The 18,389-nt window shown below is 30.0% G+C and overlaps 2 protein-coding genes across 2 annotated transcripts in view; one reads left to right on the plus strand and one right to left on the minus strand.

Moving 5' to 3' along the window:
* The window catches only part of LOC125864367 (sphinganine C4-monooxygenase 1-like), a 752,368-nt gene that overhangs the window by 641,093 nt on the left and 92,886 nt on the right, over positions 1-18,389 (minus strand). The window lies entirely within an intron of this gene.
* LOC125864053 (serine carboxypeptidase-like 45) lies at positions 2,194-6,127 on the plus strand. Its single transcript, XM_049543998.1, has 10 exons — positions 2,194-2,492; positions 2,661-2,765; positions 3,290-3,385; positions 3,477-3,569; positions 3,782-3,867; positions 3,950-4,249; positions 4,323-4,450; positions 4,581-4,673; positions 5,316-5,433; positions 5,722-6,127. The coding sequence occupies exons 1-10, from the start codon at positions 2,270-2,272 to the stop codon at positions 5,959-5,961; spliced, it is 1,482 nt and encodes a 493-aa protein (XP_049399955.1). The 5' UTR covers positions 2,194-2,269; the 3' UTR covers positions 5,962-6,127.

Raw genomic sequence — 18,389 nt, forward strand, 5'->3', positions numbered from 1 at the left:
AATAATAATAATAATAATATAATAATAATAATAATAATAATTCAATATGGGCAATTGTATAAAAGAATTAAGGGCAAAAAGGTAATATACTTGGTCAACATAAAAGGGCTTTTAAGTTGAAAAAAAAAAAGCTCCCCCCCCTAGCTTTTAGCTTTTGGCTTAAAATAAGTCATTTTTTACTTAAAATAAGTCACTTTGATAATTGTCAAACACTCTAATAAGTCAAAAACTGGTTTTTAAGCCAGTTTGACCAACTTAAAAGCCCATCCAAACAGGCTCTAAGTATTTGACAGCTTAAAGCACAAATACACTTCAAACTAAAGAAAAGAAGGGGCATGAATTTTAGAAATTCAGATTAAGGTTTTTTTTAGAAGAAAGAGGAGAAGAGCGTACTAATTTTTATTTTTCCTAAAAATGAATTTGTTTTCACTTTCACCTTATTCTATATTATAATTTATTTTTATTATTTTTAAAATTTAGGAGTATTTATTTTAGTTAGTTGGCAGCAACTGAGTGGTTCACTTTTCCACGTCAGAGCATTTGTATATCACGCGTTTTGTCTGAAATATTCGAGTGTTTTTTTGTTTAAATTTCANAACACTTTAAGTGCACCATTTTACTTAATAATTTTTAGCATTGTATGCTCATTTTTTGTGCACTATCAAAGTTAAAGGTCAAAGTTATAATTTAAAGTCAAGTTAAGGGTCTTATTTATGTATTATGCCTTTCTATTATATCGATCTGATGAATCTCTTTTCGCCAGTGGAATCTTTTGTTTTTATTAAGATTAAAATGTTTGAATTGGATTACACGTTAAAACATTAAGATATTGTATTGATGTAAATACTGTTTCAGTTGAAAAAAAACAAAATATATTTAGGTTGAGAGGCATATATCCAGCTTTTTTTCACATTCTGGCCTGTTCATAACATATGTCTCTTAATCATCTTAAAATCTAATGAATTTCACAAAATTGTTTGAAATGTGAGGAAAATTTTGGAGTTGAAGAGTTAAAAGTGATAATAATAATAATAATAATAATTATTATTATTATTATTATAATAATAATAATGATGATAATAATAATAATAAAAGGTGGGTGGAGTTGTGACAAAAATGGTAGCATTGGAAGTGGGGTGGCGGGTCCGACGAAGATGAAGAAATGGTGGCAAGAGACTTTTGAAGAAGAAAGAAATGAAAAAACAGTTGAAATAACCAAAAAAAAGAGGAAAATTGATCATTTTTTAACTTATCATGCTATTTAAGAGAGTGCACACACTCTCTATGTCTGGTGACTAGGGGTGTGCACTATTTGGATTAAACCGAATAACCAAACCAAACCAAACCGAAATTTTATTTGGATTGGTTTTTTGGTTTTTCGGATTGGTTTTGGATTAATAAATTACTTTGTTTGGTTTTTTGGTTTGGTTTTGGATTTTAAAAGATAAAAATCGAAAAACCGAAAAAAACCGAATTATATATATATATATATATATATATACTACGTGGAGTCGCGTGGCGTGCCACATAAGTCTAAAGGTGTACAAAATTACAAAAAAAATGAGTTCAAGGGGGTAATAGGACCTTAATTTAGTTAAGGTGTGTCTCTGGNATAATAATAATAATAATAATAATAATAATAATAATAATAAAAGGTGGGTGGAGTTGTGACAAAAATGGTAGCATTGGAAGTGGGGTGGCGGGTCCGACGAAGATGAAGAAATGGTGGCAAGAGACTTTTGAAGAAGAAAGAAATGAAAAAACAGTTGAAATAACCAAAAAAAAAAGAGGAAAATTGATCATTTTTTAACTTATCATGCTATTTAAGAGAGTGCACACACTCTATGTCAGGTGACCGAAAAAGAATATACTAATACTATTCAAAATTATTTGAAGGTAATAGAACACCGCAAAAGTCAAGTATCTTCTTTAAACAAAAGTCTTGAGGGGTAACAATTATTTGCTCTTTTAAAATTTTTGTTACAATTCCATTAGCTAAGCTGGAAAACAAGAGCAAATTATGTGTGCCAATTTTGTAACAGAAAGAACATAGTTAAGCTTTTGAACACCTTTCTTTGAAGTTGGTGAAAAATTGATGTTTCTTGGTAGTAGTATAACATATTTAAACATTGATGTAATATTTAAATCTTCATGGCCTACTTCCCAATCAATAAATTACAATAATTTAATATTAATGCACAATTATTGTACTTCAACTTGTTGACACTTGATACACTCAAGTTCACTTCTTTTTCTATTCCATCTGAAAATGGTTCCATGGCTGTGTATCTTTTTTTCTTACTTCTTGTTCTACAAATCAAGTTGTGAGCTTATAACTTCTCTTCCTGGACAACCTCCAAATATATTCTTCAAACAATACTCTGGTTATATTGTTACAAATTCTCAACATGGTAGATCTCTCTTTTATTATTTTGTCGAAGCGGATTCAGAAAATGCAACATCACTTCCCCTTACTCTCTGGCTCAATGGAGGTACATTTCTCCTATGTTGCTCAGACTCTTCAAAAATATCGATATGTATGTGTCGGATCTGACACAGATACAACAACATTTTTGGAGAGTCCAAGCTATATAATATTATATACCACTTCTCGATTGACCTTGATTTTCATTTTATATTGATTGAATCCATTATGTTAGGCCCTGGTTGTTCATCTGTGGGGTTTGGTGCTTTTATGGAACATGGTCCTTTTCAGCCAGGGAAAGATGGGAAGCTAATAAAAAACAAGTATTCTTGGAATTTAGGTAATGTTTCTTTATTTATTCTTTTAGGGTAGAAAGTTAGTAGGTAATTGAGCGTTGTCTCATTTTCTAGCAGGATAGATTGGTGCATTGTATGTTTCTCGATTCTTATTTATTTACCAGTAGTAGCATTTGTCTTATAGTTGGCCTATCTTACGACTTTTGTTATACCTCGTTATTTACTTACTGTGCTTCAGTTATCACACTAGTTGGATATGTTGCCCCTCTTTGGTATGTTAGATTGTGATTTCCTTATTATATTCTATGTCCTCTTTACTTCTGTATTGTTCTGTTAGCTGCTCTGATGTTAGTTATTTGAGTTGAGAGTCTTCCGAAAACAACCTCTCTACCTCCTCGTGGTAGTGGTAAGGTCTACGTACACTCGGTCCTACCCAGACCCCGCTTCTGGGACTATACTGGATTTGTTGTTGTTGTTGTTGTTATCTTGAATGCTCATATTGAAAAGATTTCATTACCTTGAAAATCAGATAACAATGACTGATTTTGATTGGTATAATACGAAACAGAATCGAACATGTTATACGTCGAGTCCCCGATTGGAGTAGGATTTTCATACTCGAATACAAGCTCAGACTACACCAATTGGGATGATGTTGCAACAGGTACACCACTTCTCCAGAAATAGCTAATAATATTTGGTACGAAAATGCAATTGAAATGTCTGACTTTGCACCTTTTTAATCTTTTATATAGCAAAGGAGAATCTCCAATTTATCCTCAACTGGTTAGAGAAATTCCCCGAATATAGGAACTCGGATTTATTCTTAGCTGGTGAAAGTTATGCGGGTAGTATATCTGAACTTTTATGTTGCTCAAACTCTCTAAAAACTTGTCACACCCGTGTCAGATCCTCCAAAAGTAGTTCACATTTGGAGGATCCGACATACAATGTTGACATTTTTGAAGAGTCCAAGCAACAGAAGACTTAACTCGCCTATGTCCATTTTGTTCTTTCGGTTGCAAAGATTCGTTAACTGTTCTGTTTTTTTTTTTTTTAGGTCACTATATTCCACAGCTTACAGTATTGCTGCTTGATTATAACAGAAAACCTAATGTTAAACCTATCAAGCTTAAATCAATTGCAGTAATGTTCACATTACCCTTGAACTATTTGTTGATTAATCATTTTAAATTCGAATCTTCGGTTTATCCAATGACTTTTGCAGCTGGGGAATCCACTACTAGATCTTGAAATAAGTGTTAAGTCTTCCGAATATCTATGGTCACATGGTGCAATTTCTGATGAACTACTTACTATGAAAAGAACAATCTGTAACGAAACGAGGTTGTTGTTGGAATCAATACATAATAATATGTCTAACGACTGCTCGGACGTGTGGGAACTCACCAATGAGGAGATGGGAAGTGATACAGATATGGGCGATCTGCTCGCGCCAATATGTGTATCTTCTGGTTCAGCAGGACAACTAGGAGTCCTTGGAAAACTTGCCACAATACATGAAAAGGTGTAAATTTGAATCTTTTCTCTTAACTTTCTTTGCAGTTGGAACTAACTTGTTGCAGTTGATGTTTTGACAGGACGTGCGAAAAATTGGTGATCCATGCCTTACTGATAGGATAAATATGTACCTTAACATGCCAGAAGTTCAAAAGGCACTACATGCCAACACCACTCACCTGCCATATGCCTGGGATTTTTGTTTGGGGTTAGTTCTTTCCGCTTTTTACTTTCTTTCGTGTTCTGAAGCATTTGTATCTTCTTATTTAAAAGCTTAAACTGTTAGACAAAACATACGTTTAAATAAGTCTGTATGTTAATATCTCAAAAAATTGCAGGCACCTTCAGTATCAAAGAGGTGATTTAGCCATAAAGGTTATACCTCTATTGTCAAATATACTAAAAGAGAATATCCAAGTTCTGCTTTACAGGTTAGTTCATTACTGAAGTTACTATAATCAAATTTCCTCTGATGATGACAATTGTAAAAAGACATAATACTAAACTGACACTCAAACTTGGCTTACCTGACAAGTAAACACTCCAACTTTGAGTCTGCACTTGTCTCCACTCTGCCACAACTTACAAAATAATTATATAGACATCTCCAAAATTTATGTGCCATGAGGTTCACAAGATACTGTGAGGATAAGTTTGATAGTTAAATTGTCAGTTGAGATCAAGTTGAGGTATCTAGATGTGCATTTTCAAAGTTAAAGTGCTTACTTGTCAGTAGAGGCCAACTTTGAGTGTATTCAAGCCCTGTAAAAAGGGAAAAGGTCAAAAATATCCAAAATATTCTAAATAGGTCACATTTACCCTGCTACGTGTTTAGCAAAAAGGTGCCCTTGTAGTTAGTCAACTAGCTCAAATGACCCTCCAATTTAGTTGAGTACCGGTGAGGATTTTTTTGTGCCAAAAGTGTAACCGAGAGTAACTTTTACATATTTTAAATAGTTTAGAGGTATTTTTGGTCATTTTCTTTCGTAAATGACATTTAGTCTTGGTACTTTTAAAACTTTGTTATTGATACTACTCTTAATGAGATTGTGTATGTTTTGTTTTTTTTCCAGTGGAGACCAAGATACAAAAATCCCACTGACCCAAACTAGGAAAATTGCTAAACTACTTGCTAGAGATTTAAAGCTAGTTGCTTTAGACAAATATGGTCCTTGGTATGATGACATGCAGGTATGTGAATACATCCACTGTTTTCAGTTTTGGATCATACAACAAAAATAATCTTAAAAACATTTATTTATAACTGTTGAAGTGTGTGGTCATCTCTTCTAAAAGATTAAGTTGTTAGAGAGAACACACTTTTTATTATTTGAATTCGATCTCAGGAGTTCTGCCTGCTCAGATACCAATTAAAAGTGTATCACCTCCTCATCTAAAAGCTTAAACTATTAGACTGAGCACATTTTGGAATCGAACAACGTAAACATGTGTATATATAATTTGTTAATCAATTTGCAGATTGGAGGATGGAGTCAATCATATGGAGGGGTAAGAGAAGGCAAAAATGTAACATATTTAACATTTGCTACAGTTAGAGGTGCAGCTCATGAAGTTCCTTATACTTCTCCTTCACAAGCTCTTACTCTTTTTAGAGCATTTCTGAAAGGACAATCTCCATCGCGAAGGAACAACACCATTCGAGCCAACAAGTTGCATAACCCTATCGATATGATGAACCTCTTTTCGATTGCAATTTAATTAGATAAGTGTTTCCTTGTGTATGAGTTTCATTATATAAGGCTTTAACTTGTTTGGTTTTGAAAAATAAGAATAAAACATATGTGTAAGATTTTCACCACATAGAAAGTGTAAAATCTTGTTTGTTTGTATTTAGTAAAGATACTTTAAGTCTTAAGCATTTAAATCTCAGTTATTAAATGAATTTATCTTTTAGGTCTGAATTTTAATTATTAAATATAGGGATGTGCATTATTCAGATTAAATCGAAAAATCAAATTAAATCGAATTTTAATTTGGATTTTTTTTTGGTTAATTATTTTTTTGTTTAATTTTGGATTAAGATTTTATTTTTTTAATTTTTTTGATTTGGTTTCGAATTTTAAAAAAAGAAAATTGGATAATCAAAACAATCGAATTATTATATTTTATGTTTGGATATTTATTGATATACTTTTAAGTATTGTGTTTTAATATTTTATTGGCGATGTAGATAAGAAAGTATAGTTAATTGATTCAATATTATTACTACGCCTTGCACTTTTGGGCCAGTGAACGTAGTTGTGGATTTCTAATTTTACTTATATAATAAAGACCCAACTAGGTCAATTTTTATTTTTCTTTACAACAACTTCTCCTTGTATTTAACTTTTTTTCAATATGCAAATATAATTTTGATTATGTTATTAATTATTAAAATAATCGAACAAACGATTTGAAAAAAAAAACAAATCTAAAAGAAAATCGAATCAAACCAAATTTATTTTAGCTCGAATTGAGTTGCACGTTTACAAAATCGATAATCGAAAAATCGAAGCCGAAAAATACAAAATCAAATCGAATGCACACACCCTAATTAAATTCTTTTAATTTTGTCTTACAATAACGTATTGGATCGGAATAAATCAAAAAATAATTAAGATATGTAATAAAGTCCTAACATGTTCAAGATGTTATTCATTCAAGAACTTTTGTAAAAATGGTTCACCACTACTCTATCCATTTCATTGTTAATCGTTGCCTCCTATCATTATCAACTATTATCGTCCATATCTACAACCACAATCATCGTCGTCATCAATCATCAAAATCATTAGTCTCTACAATAAATCCTCAGTTATATATGATCACAACCATTAACCAACATTATCATAACAACAACGCTATCAACAACCATGTATCACTTATCACTGATTTTAATCATCACCATCAATATAAGTTATCACATGTATCCAACTTTAGTTATTCCGTTGTCGCCACTAGCTAATTACCATCAACCACCACCACAACTATCATTCATAACCACTACATATTATTAACCATTATCACCACCCGTTATTATATATCCACAATCATCACTAGTTACTATGTATCCACAATTACCATTAGCTACGATGTATCCACAATCACCATCATCAATTACCAAATCGATTGGTTGGAGTAGGCATCCATAATTACCATTATCATTTCCGATAACAACCATCATATAATTCTCTCAAAATATTTGTAAGTTTTGGATCGTGGGTTGCTCATGTTGACCGACTCGATTCGATCCAAGAAGTTGTCTGATAAAGGATAAGAACTAATTATCTCTTATTTGAAAAAGAAGGGGGGAACAATTATTAAACTGAAAAACTTCCCAACCCCTCTTGATAAAAGGATTTATTCATTTACAGTCAAAAAAGAAAAAAACAACGTAAAAATAAACAATAAAAAGATCATCTAATTGCAATTTTTCTTTAAATTTAACTATCTCATTTGCTAATTTTGTTTTTTGTTCTTTTTCTTTTTGTTTTATTTCATACATTTCTTTTAACATAGCCAGCTCTTTTTCTAGTTCTATTATTTTAGTATTTTTTACTTCTTCTAATTGTTGTACTTCCTTTTTTGCTTGTTGTTTCATTTTTTCAATTTCCGTTTTTCTATCTATTTCTTCATTTTCTTTTGTTATTCTTATCATAACAGTTAAACTATCTTCTAGTTTTATCGTTTATTTTTCTAAAATTAAACTTATATTGTCACCTATTTTCTTATATCTTCTTCCTAGATTAGAAAATATTATTTTTATTTTTAATCCGTCATAGTTTTCATATGTTTTTTCATCTATTGCGTATTCTTCTTTATTCATTTATAAGTTGTGTTGTAGTTTATATTCTATGCTTTCTATTTGTATTTGTAGATATAAAATAGTTTTTCTCTGTAATACTATAGATTTTTTACAAATTCCTGCAAATATATTACTGTTAAGTCTATTTTGCCTATGTGCTAATTCTTGTCTTTTCGCTATAATTATTTCAGTATGTTTTTGTCTATATTCGTTATTCATTGTATTTTTAAATATTGAATATATTTATATTCTATTTTAGATATATTATCTACTAATTGATCTAATTTGTCGATATCAGTTTTTGTGATATTGAGTTGTTTATATTCCAGCTATAATTTGTTTAATTTTCTTCTTATTTTTCTTAACTTTCTACTAGTATGTTTCTTTTAATCCATAGCTCTGATACCATTTTTCGGAGGTGCGGAATTGGTAGTTGAGGAATTCATATTTTTGGTAGTGTGGTAGGTGGTAGTGTGGTAAGTGTACCATTTTTGGTAGGTAAGGAATTCATTTTATATTTGGCTAAATATTTTATTATAATATTCTTTTGCTAATTGTCTTAATCTTGATATCTCTTTACTATTATTTATGATATATTCTAGATATAATTTCTTGAGATGATATATGACATACTTATAGTAACTAAGGCCTAAAAGTCTTGGTTGCCACATTTTTATAAAAATAAATAAATTAAGTAATGTTCTTTTATGGGTCTTGAAAAAGTGTCTTTTTCCTTATTTCCTCAAAAGTTGTTCCTTTAAAAGTATTAGTACTATTTTATTCTTTTATAAATAAAGACAAAATCAAGTAATATTGATACTTTACATCTTGGAAAGAGCATGTACCTTAAATTAAATATTTATTTACAAAGAAAGAGTAGTTACTATTAATTTTGCTTACCATTGAAATTAATTTGCAATAGGTTGTACAAGTTTTTTTTTGTATGCAAAAACTTATTATTTGTACTTGGATTATTAATAGTACCTCTTACTTTAATATTTGAGGAAAATTATTTATGACTATGGCAGAACTATAATTTAATTTTGTGCAGTAAATTTTTTTATTTTTTTTTACTTTGATAATTATTAAATTATATATATATATATATATAAAATTTAATTATTGACCAATTATTTTGACTAAATTATGATTTTAATTATGTGCATTAAAATTGGTCTCAATAAATTCGTTTAGTCCTTATGTTCCTTAAGCAATTCCTTGTCTTCTGCGTGAAATTTGTGACATACGTTGTCACATTAAATGGTATTAATCATATTTTCATTTTGTTCTCATTTGAGATATGACTGAACGGGAACATGTTCAAATTACTCCAAGTGAGAGTTCTCAAAGTCGAGCAAAAGAACAAGGTAGAAGATCAAGTCGTCGTAGGACATGTTTCTGAGGGCATGAAATCATATGAATTGGTGTCCCAAGGGTGACACAAAATCTGTTAAGGATTGAAAGGGCCATTCGAAGGGGAAAAGAGAAGAAATTTAAAGAGTTTGAGTCTTTGAAGATGTCCCCTAATATTTCAGCACGTGATTTTATTCACGTTTTAGGAATAAAATGGGATGAACTAGCTGATTATAAGGAAATTTCAGATTGGAAAGCCTTAGCTTATTTAACAGACGCTCTCCGTGAACCTTGGGGTATGAAATTTGACCCAATCAGCCTTTTAGGGTGTATATTTGTTGTCTTGATGACTTGTGGGAGGATTTTAGTCTTTGAATGACTTGTAATTTGTTATTGCTTATTGTTTTTCAATATGAATTATGTAGTTTGTTTTTCCTCAATTTATGTTATTAGACTTAAAAATATTTGTTATTAAAGTTTTTACAATATTAGTATACACATTAAGAAATTAAATTTGAATTTTGGTTAAATATTTAGTTTGTAGATGATGATTGGATGCATACGTGTCTTTTCGATTTAACATTAAATATGAAATCTTTATGAGAATTGATTTGCTGGAATGTGTATGTCGCATGCATAATTGATTAAAAATTCTTTCCTTAACATATCTCAATAATAGACATGGTATCAAAAAGTATCATTGTTGACTTAAACAAAGGTGAAAAATTTAACAGTGACAATTACGACATCTGGAGTTGTAAAATATGGTATGTACTGGAAGAGCAAAATGCCCTGGAAGGTATAAATCATGTTTGAATCAACCAGAAGAGGGTAATACGACACAACACATAAGGAATCTTGAAGCTTACAAAGCTTGAAAGAAACTAATTTCACTGCACGAGGAATAATAGTTAGTTCTGTGGTTGATGACCCCATACATGAATGTGAGTAATTCACTACTGCTCATGCTATGTAGGCACATATGAGGGTACGTCTGTAACCCGCCTCTGACAGCTGACTATCAATTTGACAATTACGAAAATCATCATGATCAGAATATCAAACAACACTTTAGGGTGATGTCAAACATAATAGATCAACTCAAGAGTGTTGGACATGTTCTTTCAGATGAACAACAAGTTTAGGCAGCGATTCAGTCTCTTCCCAATAATTGAGAACATTTAAAGGTTAACTTGATCCATAATGATAGCATCAAAACTTTTTCTGATGTTGCATGTCATGTTGAACTTGAAGATAAGCGGCATCGTGTTGGTAAAGTAGCTTTTAATGCCTTTGTGGCAGAGTCAAGTGGTACAAAATCTTCAGGCTTCAAGCGCAAGAAGAATGGAAAAGAAATGGGAAAAACAAAGAGACTGGAGAGGGACCCTATAAGAAAAAGAAGAAGTCGAATTCCAAGAAAGGAAAGTGATTTCTCAAGAAGAGAGACAAGATTAAAATAAAGTGCTACAATTTCTAAGTACCAAGGCATTTTGCTCGTGAATGTACCAAGCCCAAAAATGTAGCACTTCTAAATGCATCTCTAAGTGCTACACATGTTTCTAGCACTTCTTTACTAATTGAATCTTATCCTATGTGGATTGTAGACTCAAGATCCATCGATCACGTGAGTTGAGATAGAGAGGCGTTTGTGGAGTTTCGTCGAGTTTCATCTAAATCAAGGTGGATCTACGTAGGAAATAATGCTAGGCTGGAAGTCAAAGGTATAGGCGCACTTGCAAAGTGGACTTGTGTGGTAGTTGTTCCTTGATGTTGCATGACGTCCTATATGCTCCAGAGATTCGACGAAACTTAGTATCTATGTCTGTTCTTTTAGACGATTTTGATTTTTTTTTAGTCATAATGGTGTTAGAATAATTTTAGATAATATTTTATATGGTTTTAGACTACGTTATAATCGTTTTATCGTTTTAGATTGTAATCCTTCAACTTATGATTATTGTGTTGACCATTGTGTAATGGCATATTATTCAAATAACAATGATAATGATGTTATTACATGGCATTAAAGATTAGACATAGGGCAAGATCGAATAAATAGGTTGGCAAAGAAAGGGCATTTAGGTTCTTTCACCAAAATTAATATGCAAACTTGTGAAAATTGTCTTGCTGGAAAGATTATGCGTAAACCATTTGAGAAGGCTAAGTGAGCTGAGTTCCTACTTCAATTAATTCATTCTGATATTTGTGGTCCAATAAATGTAAGGGTAAAGTCTGGTGCTACATACTTCATTATATTTATTGATGATTTCATGTGTTTTGGTTATGTCTATTTGATTTCTCATAAATCTGAAGCACTTGAGTGCTTTAAAAGACATATGAATGAAGTTGAAAACAATTTGAAGAATTATGTGCTGAAAAAGGTATTATCAAACAGTTAACTACTCCTTATACACCTCAATAAAATGGTGTAGCTGAAAGAAGGAATAAAACATTATTGGACATGACAAGATCAATGATGGCACAGGCAAACTTGTCTATCTCTTTTTGGGGAGATGCGCTATTGACTGCAACTTACATATTGAATAAAGTGCCTACTAAATCAGTTTCTGCCACTACTTATGAAATTTGGACTGGTCATAAAATAAACCTTAATGATCTATGACTGTGGGGTTGTGCAACATATATTAAAGACCGCTTTGGTGAGTTTGGTAAACTAAGTCCAAAAATGAAGTTGAGCCTCTCTACAAAATGTTGAATTTATAAGATCATGTAATGTTGTCAGACATACTTGATAATTCAAGGGATCAAAAAATAATTCCTAATCCAAGTGGGAGTTATGAATGCCAAAATCCTATGGAGGAATTTGAAGTTATGAATGCCAAAATCCTATAGAGGAATTTGAACTTCAAATACGTAATAGTACAAGAAAATGTGTACCTACATGGTCTTATGAGACTGAGGATTATGTTTTCTTGATGTATCTCCTACATAATTGGATGAACCTAATTTTGTGATTGAGGCCTTATCGAGCGTTAAAAGAGATGAATGGTTAAAAGTAATGAAAGAAGAATTAGAGTCCATGAAAACTAATAAAGTCTGGAATCTAGTTGACCTTCCTAAAGAACGTAAAGCTATTGAGAATAAATGGATTCTCAAAGTTAAACGCAAATCAGATGGGTCGATAGAAAGACACAAAGCATGATTGGTGGCAAAAGGTTTTACTTAAGAAGTTGGAATAGACTATGAGAAATATTTTTCACCAATTGTGAAGTTTACCTCCATACGATTACTTTTAGCTATTGTTGCAAATTTAGATCTATAATTACACCAAATGAATGTGAAGACTGCTTTTCTCAATGGAGAATTAAATGAGAAAATCTACATGGAACAACCAGTTGGTTTCGTTGTTAAAGGTCAAGAAAAGAGAGTTTGTAAATTGAAAAGATCAATTTATGGCCTAAAGTAATCTTTAAGGCAGTGGTACCTGAGATTTCATAAGGAGGTGATGTCATTTGATTTCACCATGATCGATGAAGACCATTGCATCTATGTGAAAAAGTCCACTAGAAATTTTGTAATTCTTTCTCTTTACGTAGATGATATTTTATTAGCAGGAATAATTTGGAGTATATGAAGATTGTCAAGTCAGGGCTTTCAAAATCATTTGATATGAAAGATATGAATAACACAAACTATATATTGGGTGTTAAGATCCAAAGAGATTGTTTTAAGAAATTTTTGAGTTTATCTTAAGAAATTTTTATAAATAAAATATTGGAACGTTTCCAAATGAATAGTTGCAAATCCATGGATACTCCTGTATCAAGGGGTGAAACTTTAAGCCTTGAAATGTGTCCAAAGACTTAAAAAGAAAAGGAAGACATGTCTCGAGTTCCTTATTCTAGTGTTGTGAGGAGTTTGATGTATGCTATGATTTGTACTCTCCCAGACATTTGTTATGCTGTGAGTATAGTTAGCAGGTATCAATCCAATTCTGGAAGAGATAATTGAAAAGCAGTAAAGAGAATATTCCGATACTTGAAGGGAACTGCAGATCATACACTTTGTTATAATGGATCTAAATTATTCTTAAGAGGTTATACAATGATGATTGAGCTAGTGATCGAAATGAAGGAAAATCAACATCCGGTTATGCTTTCTTACTAAATGGTGGTGCTATTTTATGGAAAAGTAAGAAGCAAACTTGCACAACTCTTTCAACCATGGAATCTGAATTCGTGGCTTGTGCGTCTGCAGTACAAGAAGTTGTTTAGTTAAAGAGATTCTTTGAGCATTTGAGTATTGCGAAGAATTCTAAGGGTCCTATGATTCTATATTGTGATAGTCACATGACTATCCCATATACAAAGGATCCTAAGTATTACAGCAAGACCAAACACATTGACATCAAGAATAACTTTGTAAGAGACGTAGTGACAAGTGGATAAATAACTTTGCAAAACATTCCTACACGTGAAATGATAGTTTATCCTTTTACGAAGGCCATTATAGAGACTTGTTTAAAAAACATGTTAAGGCTCTAGGTTTGAGTATAATATGATGACATTTCAGTATAGTAAAATAACTTGATTGTTATAATAATTATCTTCTATATAATACTATTTAATTTATGTTCAAATGTAGTATGCATGTGTTATTTTGTAAGAAATAAAATGTGTCGAACAAGTCACGGGATTGGCTCTCTCACACGAGCAATCACCTCTTACATTGAGGAACGTGAAGAGATGAGTTTCACCACCATATTATGACTTGTTTTATGAGCCAGACAAATATTCTCTAAGATATGAGTTTAAAGATCACTGAAAAAGTGAAACTAGGTACGATGTTGGATAATCGAAAGAATGAGACACATACACCAATATAAGGTGAAAACATTGTAGCACGTGTTTCATACCATGTGTGTCAAGCGATCAATGGGTGGGTCAATGCACGAATGGTTCCATGTTTCTTCATTGTGTGAGATCCTGAAAATTTAAAATGACTTTTCAATGAAATACCCTTTGACCTTTTGTTATTTCTTGAAGTTTCAATCGATGTTGCTACTTTAGCATGTTACTAATAGCCATGAATGATTCGGCAATGCAGTACATGTCTAGGAAAGCAGTTGAATTGATATAGATAGATTCAAGTAAAAAGAAAAGACGATTAATTGAATAATAAACTTGTATACACAAGCTGTTGCACTAACCATATTAATATTGAGTGTAAATGTGTGTATCAAGTTAAACATGAACTCGAGTTAACCTCTTTAAGAAGATGAAGGATCGAATCATTGAAGTAGTGAATGAAGTTTGGGGTATTGTGAGTAATAGTATTCTCATATAAGTAGTGAGTAATAGTATTCTCATATAAGTAGTGAATATATTCCTTCCAAATGTGATTGGATTTCTATGTGGGGTTTGGAAAACCTTAAAGTTGAACTCTTGATGCTCACAGGTCGCACGAACTATTTGTTGTATGAATTGTGTGCCTAGTTGGTGTTGTATTAGCTTGGGCCTTGTCCACCATATGTGAAGTGGGAGATGTAAATTTTGGGTCGTGGTTCGCCCATGTAGACCGACCCGACCCGATCCAAGAAGTTGTCTGATAAGAGATAAGAACTAATTATCTCTTATTTGAAAAAAAAGGAGGGGAACAATTATTAAACTGAAAAAACTTCCCAACCCCTCTTGATAAAAGGATTTATTCCTTTACAGTCAAAGAAGAAAAAGACAACGTAAAAATAAATAACAAAAAGATAACACAAACCATAAGAAGTAAAAAAAAACTTTTTTTGTCTAAAGATATACATTTAGTTTGTGAATCAAACTTTGTTTCCTAGTGATTCAAAGTGGGACTTTGGACCAATCATGTTAAAGTAGCAAAATCAATGACTTCCGCTGCAAAATATAAGGTACACAACTCGTCGATTTTGCTCTATATATCTAACAATATTCTATTGATATATTATCAGATTTTAGTCATCCCCCAAAAGAAAACATCTTTTCTTATTTAGAGTAATAATTTAATTCCAAACATTTCATCTTATTCTTAATGAAATCTATATATATATAGAGAGAGGAGAAACATAGAGATGGTGATGTGGCACCTGCCTCCATTTATATTTGTCTTTTTTCACTTTTTTTTTATACCATTTTTTCTTCATTATTTAGGTATCTTATTTTTAATATCTCAAAAAGTCTTCACACTCCATTACTCAACTTTTCACCTACCACTATAATATATATTTAATATCTTTAATAAAATAGAAAATAACTACCAATAACTCACACCTCTTCAACTTATAATCTTTTAATAATATTCATAACTCTTTTTTTTTAATGTTCATAACCCCCAAAATTAAATTTATTAGTTTATGACACCTTATGGTATTCCTCCTCTTTTTCTATATAAATTCATATTTTGTAGCAAAAAAAATTTCATTCAAAGTTATTCTTTCACTTCTCCATTACCATATCATACATTAGGGCGAGGAAGAAATGCTAATCATCACATCATATGGTTGCTTGAACAAAGTCGTAAAGAATCTATGGGTAAAAATGCTTCTTTTAATTTTTTAAATTATATTTTTTACTTTAATAATTTATGTGATGTTATTTATTTTGTTTAGTCAATTTAACTGATCTTTGAAACTAAATTGAATAAACTCAATCCAAATAAAATCACAAAGTAACTAACAATTTCATAATATAATATACTATTTGTGCTTGTACGGTGAAGAAGAAAGTTGAGGAAGATACAAAAGTAGAGAAAATTGTGAATTTTGGAAGAAGATAATGTAGAGTCTTACAATAAAATTATTATTAAAGTAATTTGATCTTTTTAGTTTTTCTTTCAAATTCTCAATATATAATTTATGTACTTTATTGAAAAACTTAAAATATAAAGATTTGTTTTTCCTTTTCTTTTATATGACTATAGTTGTACATACATAATTCATTATGTTAGATTATGGTTAGTTTTTCTAAATTTTTATTATGATAATTTTTGCCAAATTCTAAAACAAACATTATGTACTCGATGTTACTGTTTATTTGTATGCCGAAGTGCATTCTTAAATACGACACTAAGATTAGAAGCATTTTAAAGAGCAGAAATTTGATAACTTACAAAAAGAAAAAAAAACGTTATCCAAGCAATGAATTAAAAAAATTGACAACAAATTTGAGTATTTGTATAATTCTAATGAAAAACTAAAGAAATATAAGCATTATATGCAATACTTTCGTTTTTTTTTTTTAAAAAAAGACAAATATCCTATTTCTTTTTTTCTTATTTTTTTTTGAAAAAATTCACTATATTTTAATTTATTATTATTATTAAAAAAGTGTCAATTATTACTCTCTCCATTTATTTCTATTATATATTGTAAAAACTTAAATGTCTCAAAATTTATTATTCTACTTATTTCTATTCTTTATTGTAAATTTAAATGCCTAAATATTTAACTCCAACCTTTCATTCTCCAAGAAGAATGAAAAATTTATATGTATCTATATATATTATATAAAGCTAAAATATTAAAAAAATGATTTGACACCTCTCTTTGGCCAATGATCCTTGTTTATTTATTTTTCTTTTTTTTATTATTGTAATTTTCACTATATTTCTATTTATAATTACTATTAAAAAATGTGTCAATTACTATTCCCTTCATTAATTTCTTTTATTTATTATAAGAATTTAAATACCTCAAATTTTACTACTCCACTTATTCCTATTATTTATTGTAAATTTAAAGACAAAAATATTTATCACTCAAATCTTTCATTTTCTCCTTGACAAATGAGAATTTATTAAAATAGAGCAGTCTAATGAAATATCATTTCAAATAGCTTGAAAAAAGTTAAATCATCCCTTTAACTCTCCTAATTATGAGATTTCTCTTTTGATCTAATTTTCAATAATCTAAAAAATATTTACATAATTAGTCAATTGAAGAATAAGATAATTGCTCACTAAATAAATTTTAAAAATGGAAAGGCGTAACTCTCCAAAAAAAATATATTCTAACATCCATTTATATTTATTACGTTTCATGATGAACCCATGATTAAAGCTGACACTAAAAAAATATTGCACTAGCCAAAAAAAGATATTTTTTTTCCTATTTTCTTATTTATTTTATTAGTTTATAAGAATAAAAGTCACAATTATTATCATTTATTGTCCAAATTTTTCATCTTCTTTATTGAAAATCAAAACTCATCCACATATTAATATATGAAATCATTGATATTCGTTTTTAACTTCTTCATCTTTATGTAGTGTTTGGATTACATAGTTTATTTAGTTTCTATACAAAATTGATATTTGGGCTCTCTTGTGTATTTTTTATTTCTAATTTTTAATGTAATTTTTTTACGAAATATTAATTTTTGTGTCTTCCATATGAAAGTTTTGTGTATATATATAACAAAAAATTTAAGCTATTAATTTTATCAATTAAACAAATTGATATGCTCATATTGTAAAGTAATAATTGTGAAAATTTTAAATTATAAGTAAGAAAAATTACATGAACTCTAAATTTATATAGTTAAATAAATATATAAACGTAAATAGTATTATATAAAGGAAATTATTAGTAAAATAACATAAATAATTTAAAACACCCAAAAATGAGATAGCAACGTATATACAATTGGTGCATAAAGAAATATGTCTTTGTATTGTTCCAAGGAAAAAATATAATTCTCTTCTTATTTTTCTTGAAACTAATTTAATTCTATTGTTTTTTTCTTTTATTGTTATTTTCTGTTTGATTTTTTCATATATATATTTTAGTATGACAATTTCTTAATTTTTTTTATATCAATTAATATAGAAAAATATGACCCCGCGAAGCGCGGTTTGATTAACTAGTGATTTATAATTATAAAAAAAGGGAAAATTGTATAAAATAGCAAACTATTAATTTAAATTAAATGCTATAACCACAATTTCATTTAATTGTAATCCGTCGCCAACAATTGCCATTCGCCTCTCTCCCCAGCGAATCTCGCTC

This window comes from Solanum stenotomum, chromosome 1, assembly GCF_019186545.1.
Source record: "Solanum stenotomum isolate F172 chromosome 1, ASM1918654v1, whole genome shotgun sequence".
In the NCBI taxonomy this organism is placed as follows: domain Eukaryota; kingdom Viridiplantae; phylum Streptophyta; class Magnoliopsida; order Solanales; family Solanaceae; genus Solanum; species Solanum stenotomum.

Coding starts and splice junctions, on each gene's coding strand:
- LOC125864053 (XM_049543998.1), top strand. CDS start 2,270: ATGGTTCCATGGCTGTGTATCTTTTTTTCTTACTTCTTGTTCTACAAA. Junction 2,493..2,660: donor TACTCTCTGGCTCAATGGAG/GTACATTTCTCC, acceptor CCATTATGTTAG/GCCCTGGTTGTTCATCTGTG. Junction 4,250..4,322: donor TTGCCACAATACATGAAAAG/GTGTAAATTTGA, acceptor ATGTTTTGACAG/GACGTGCGAAAAATTGGTGA.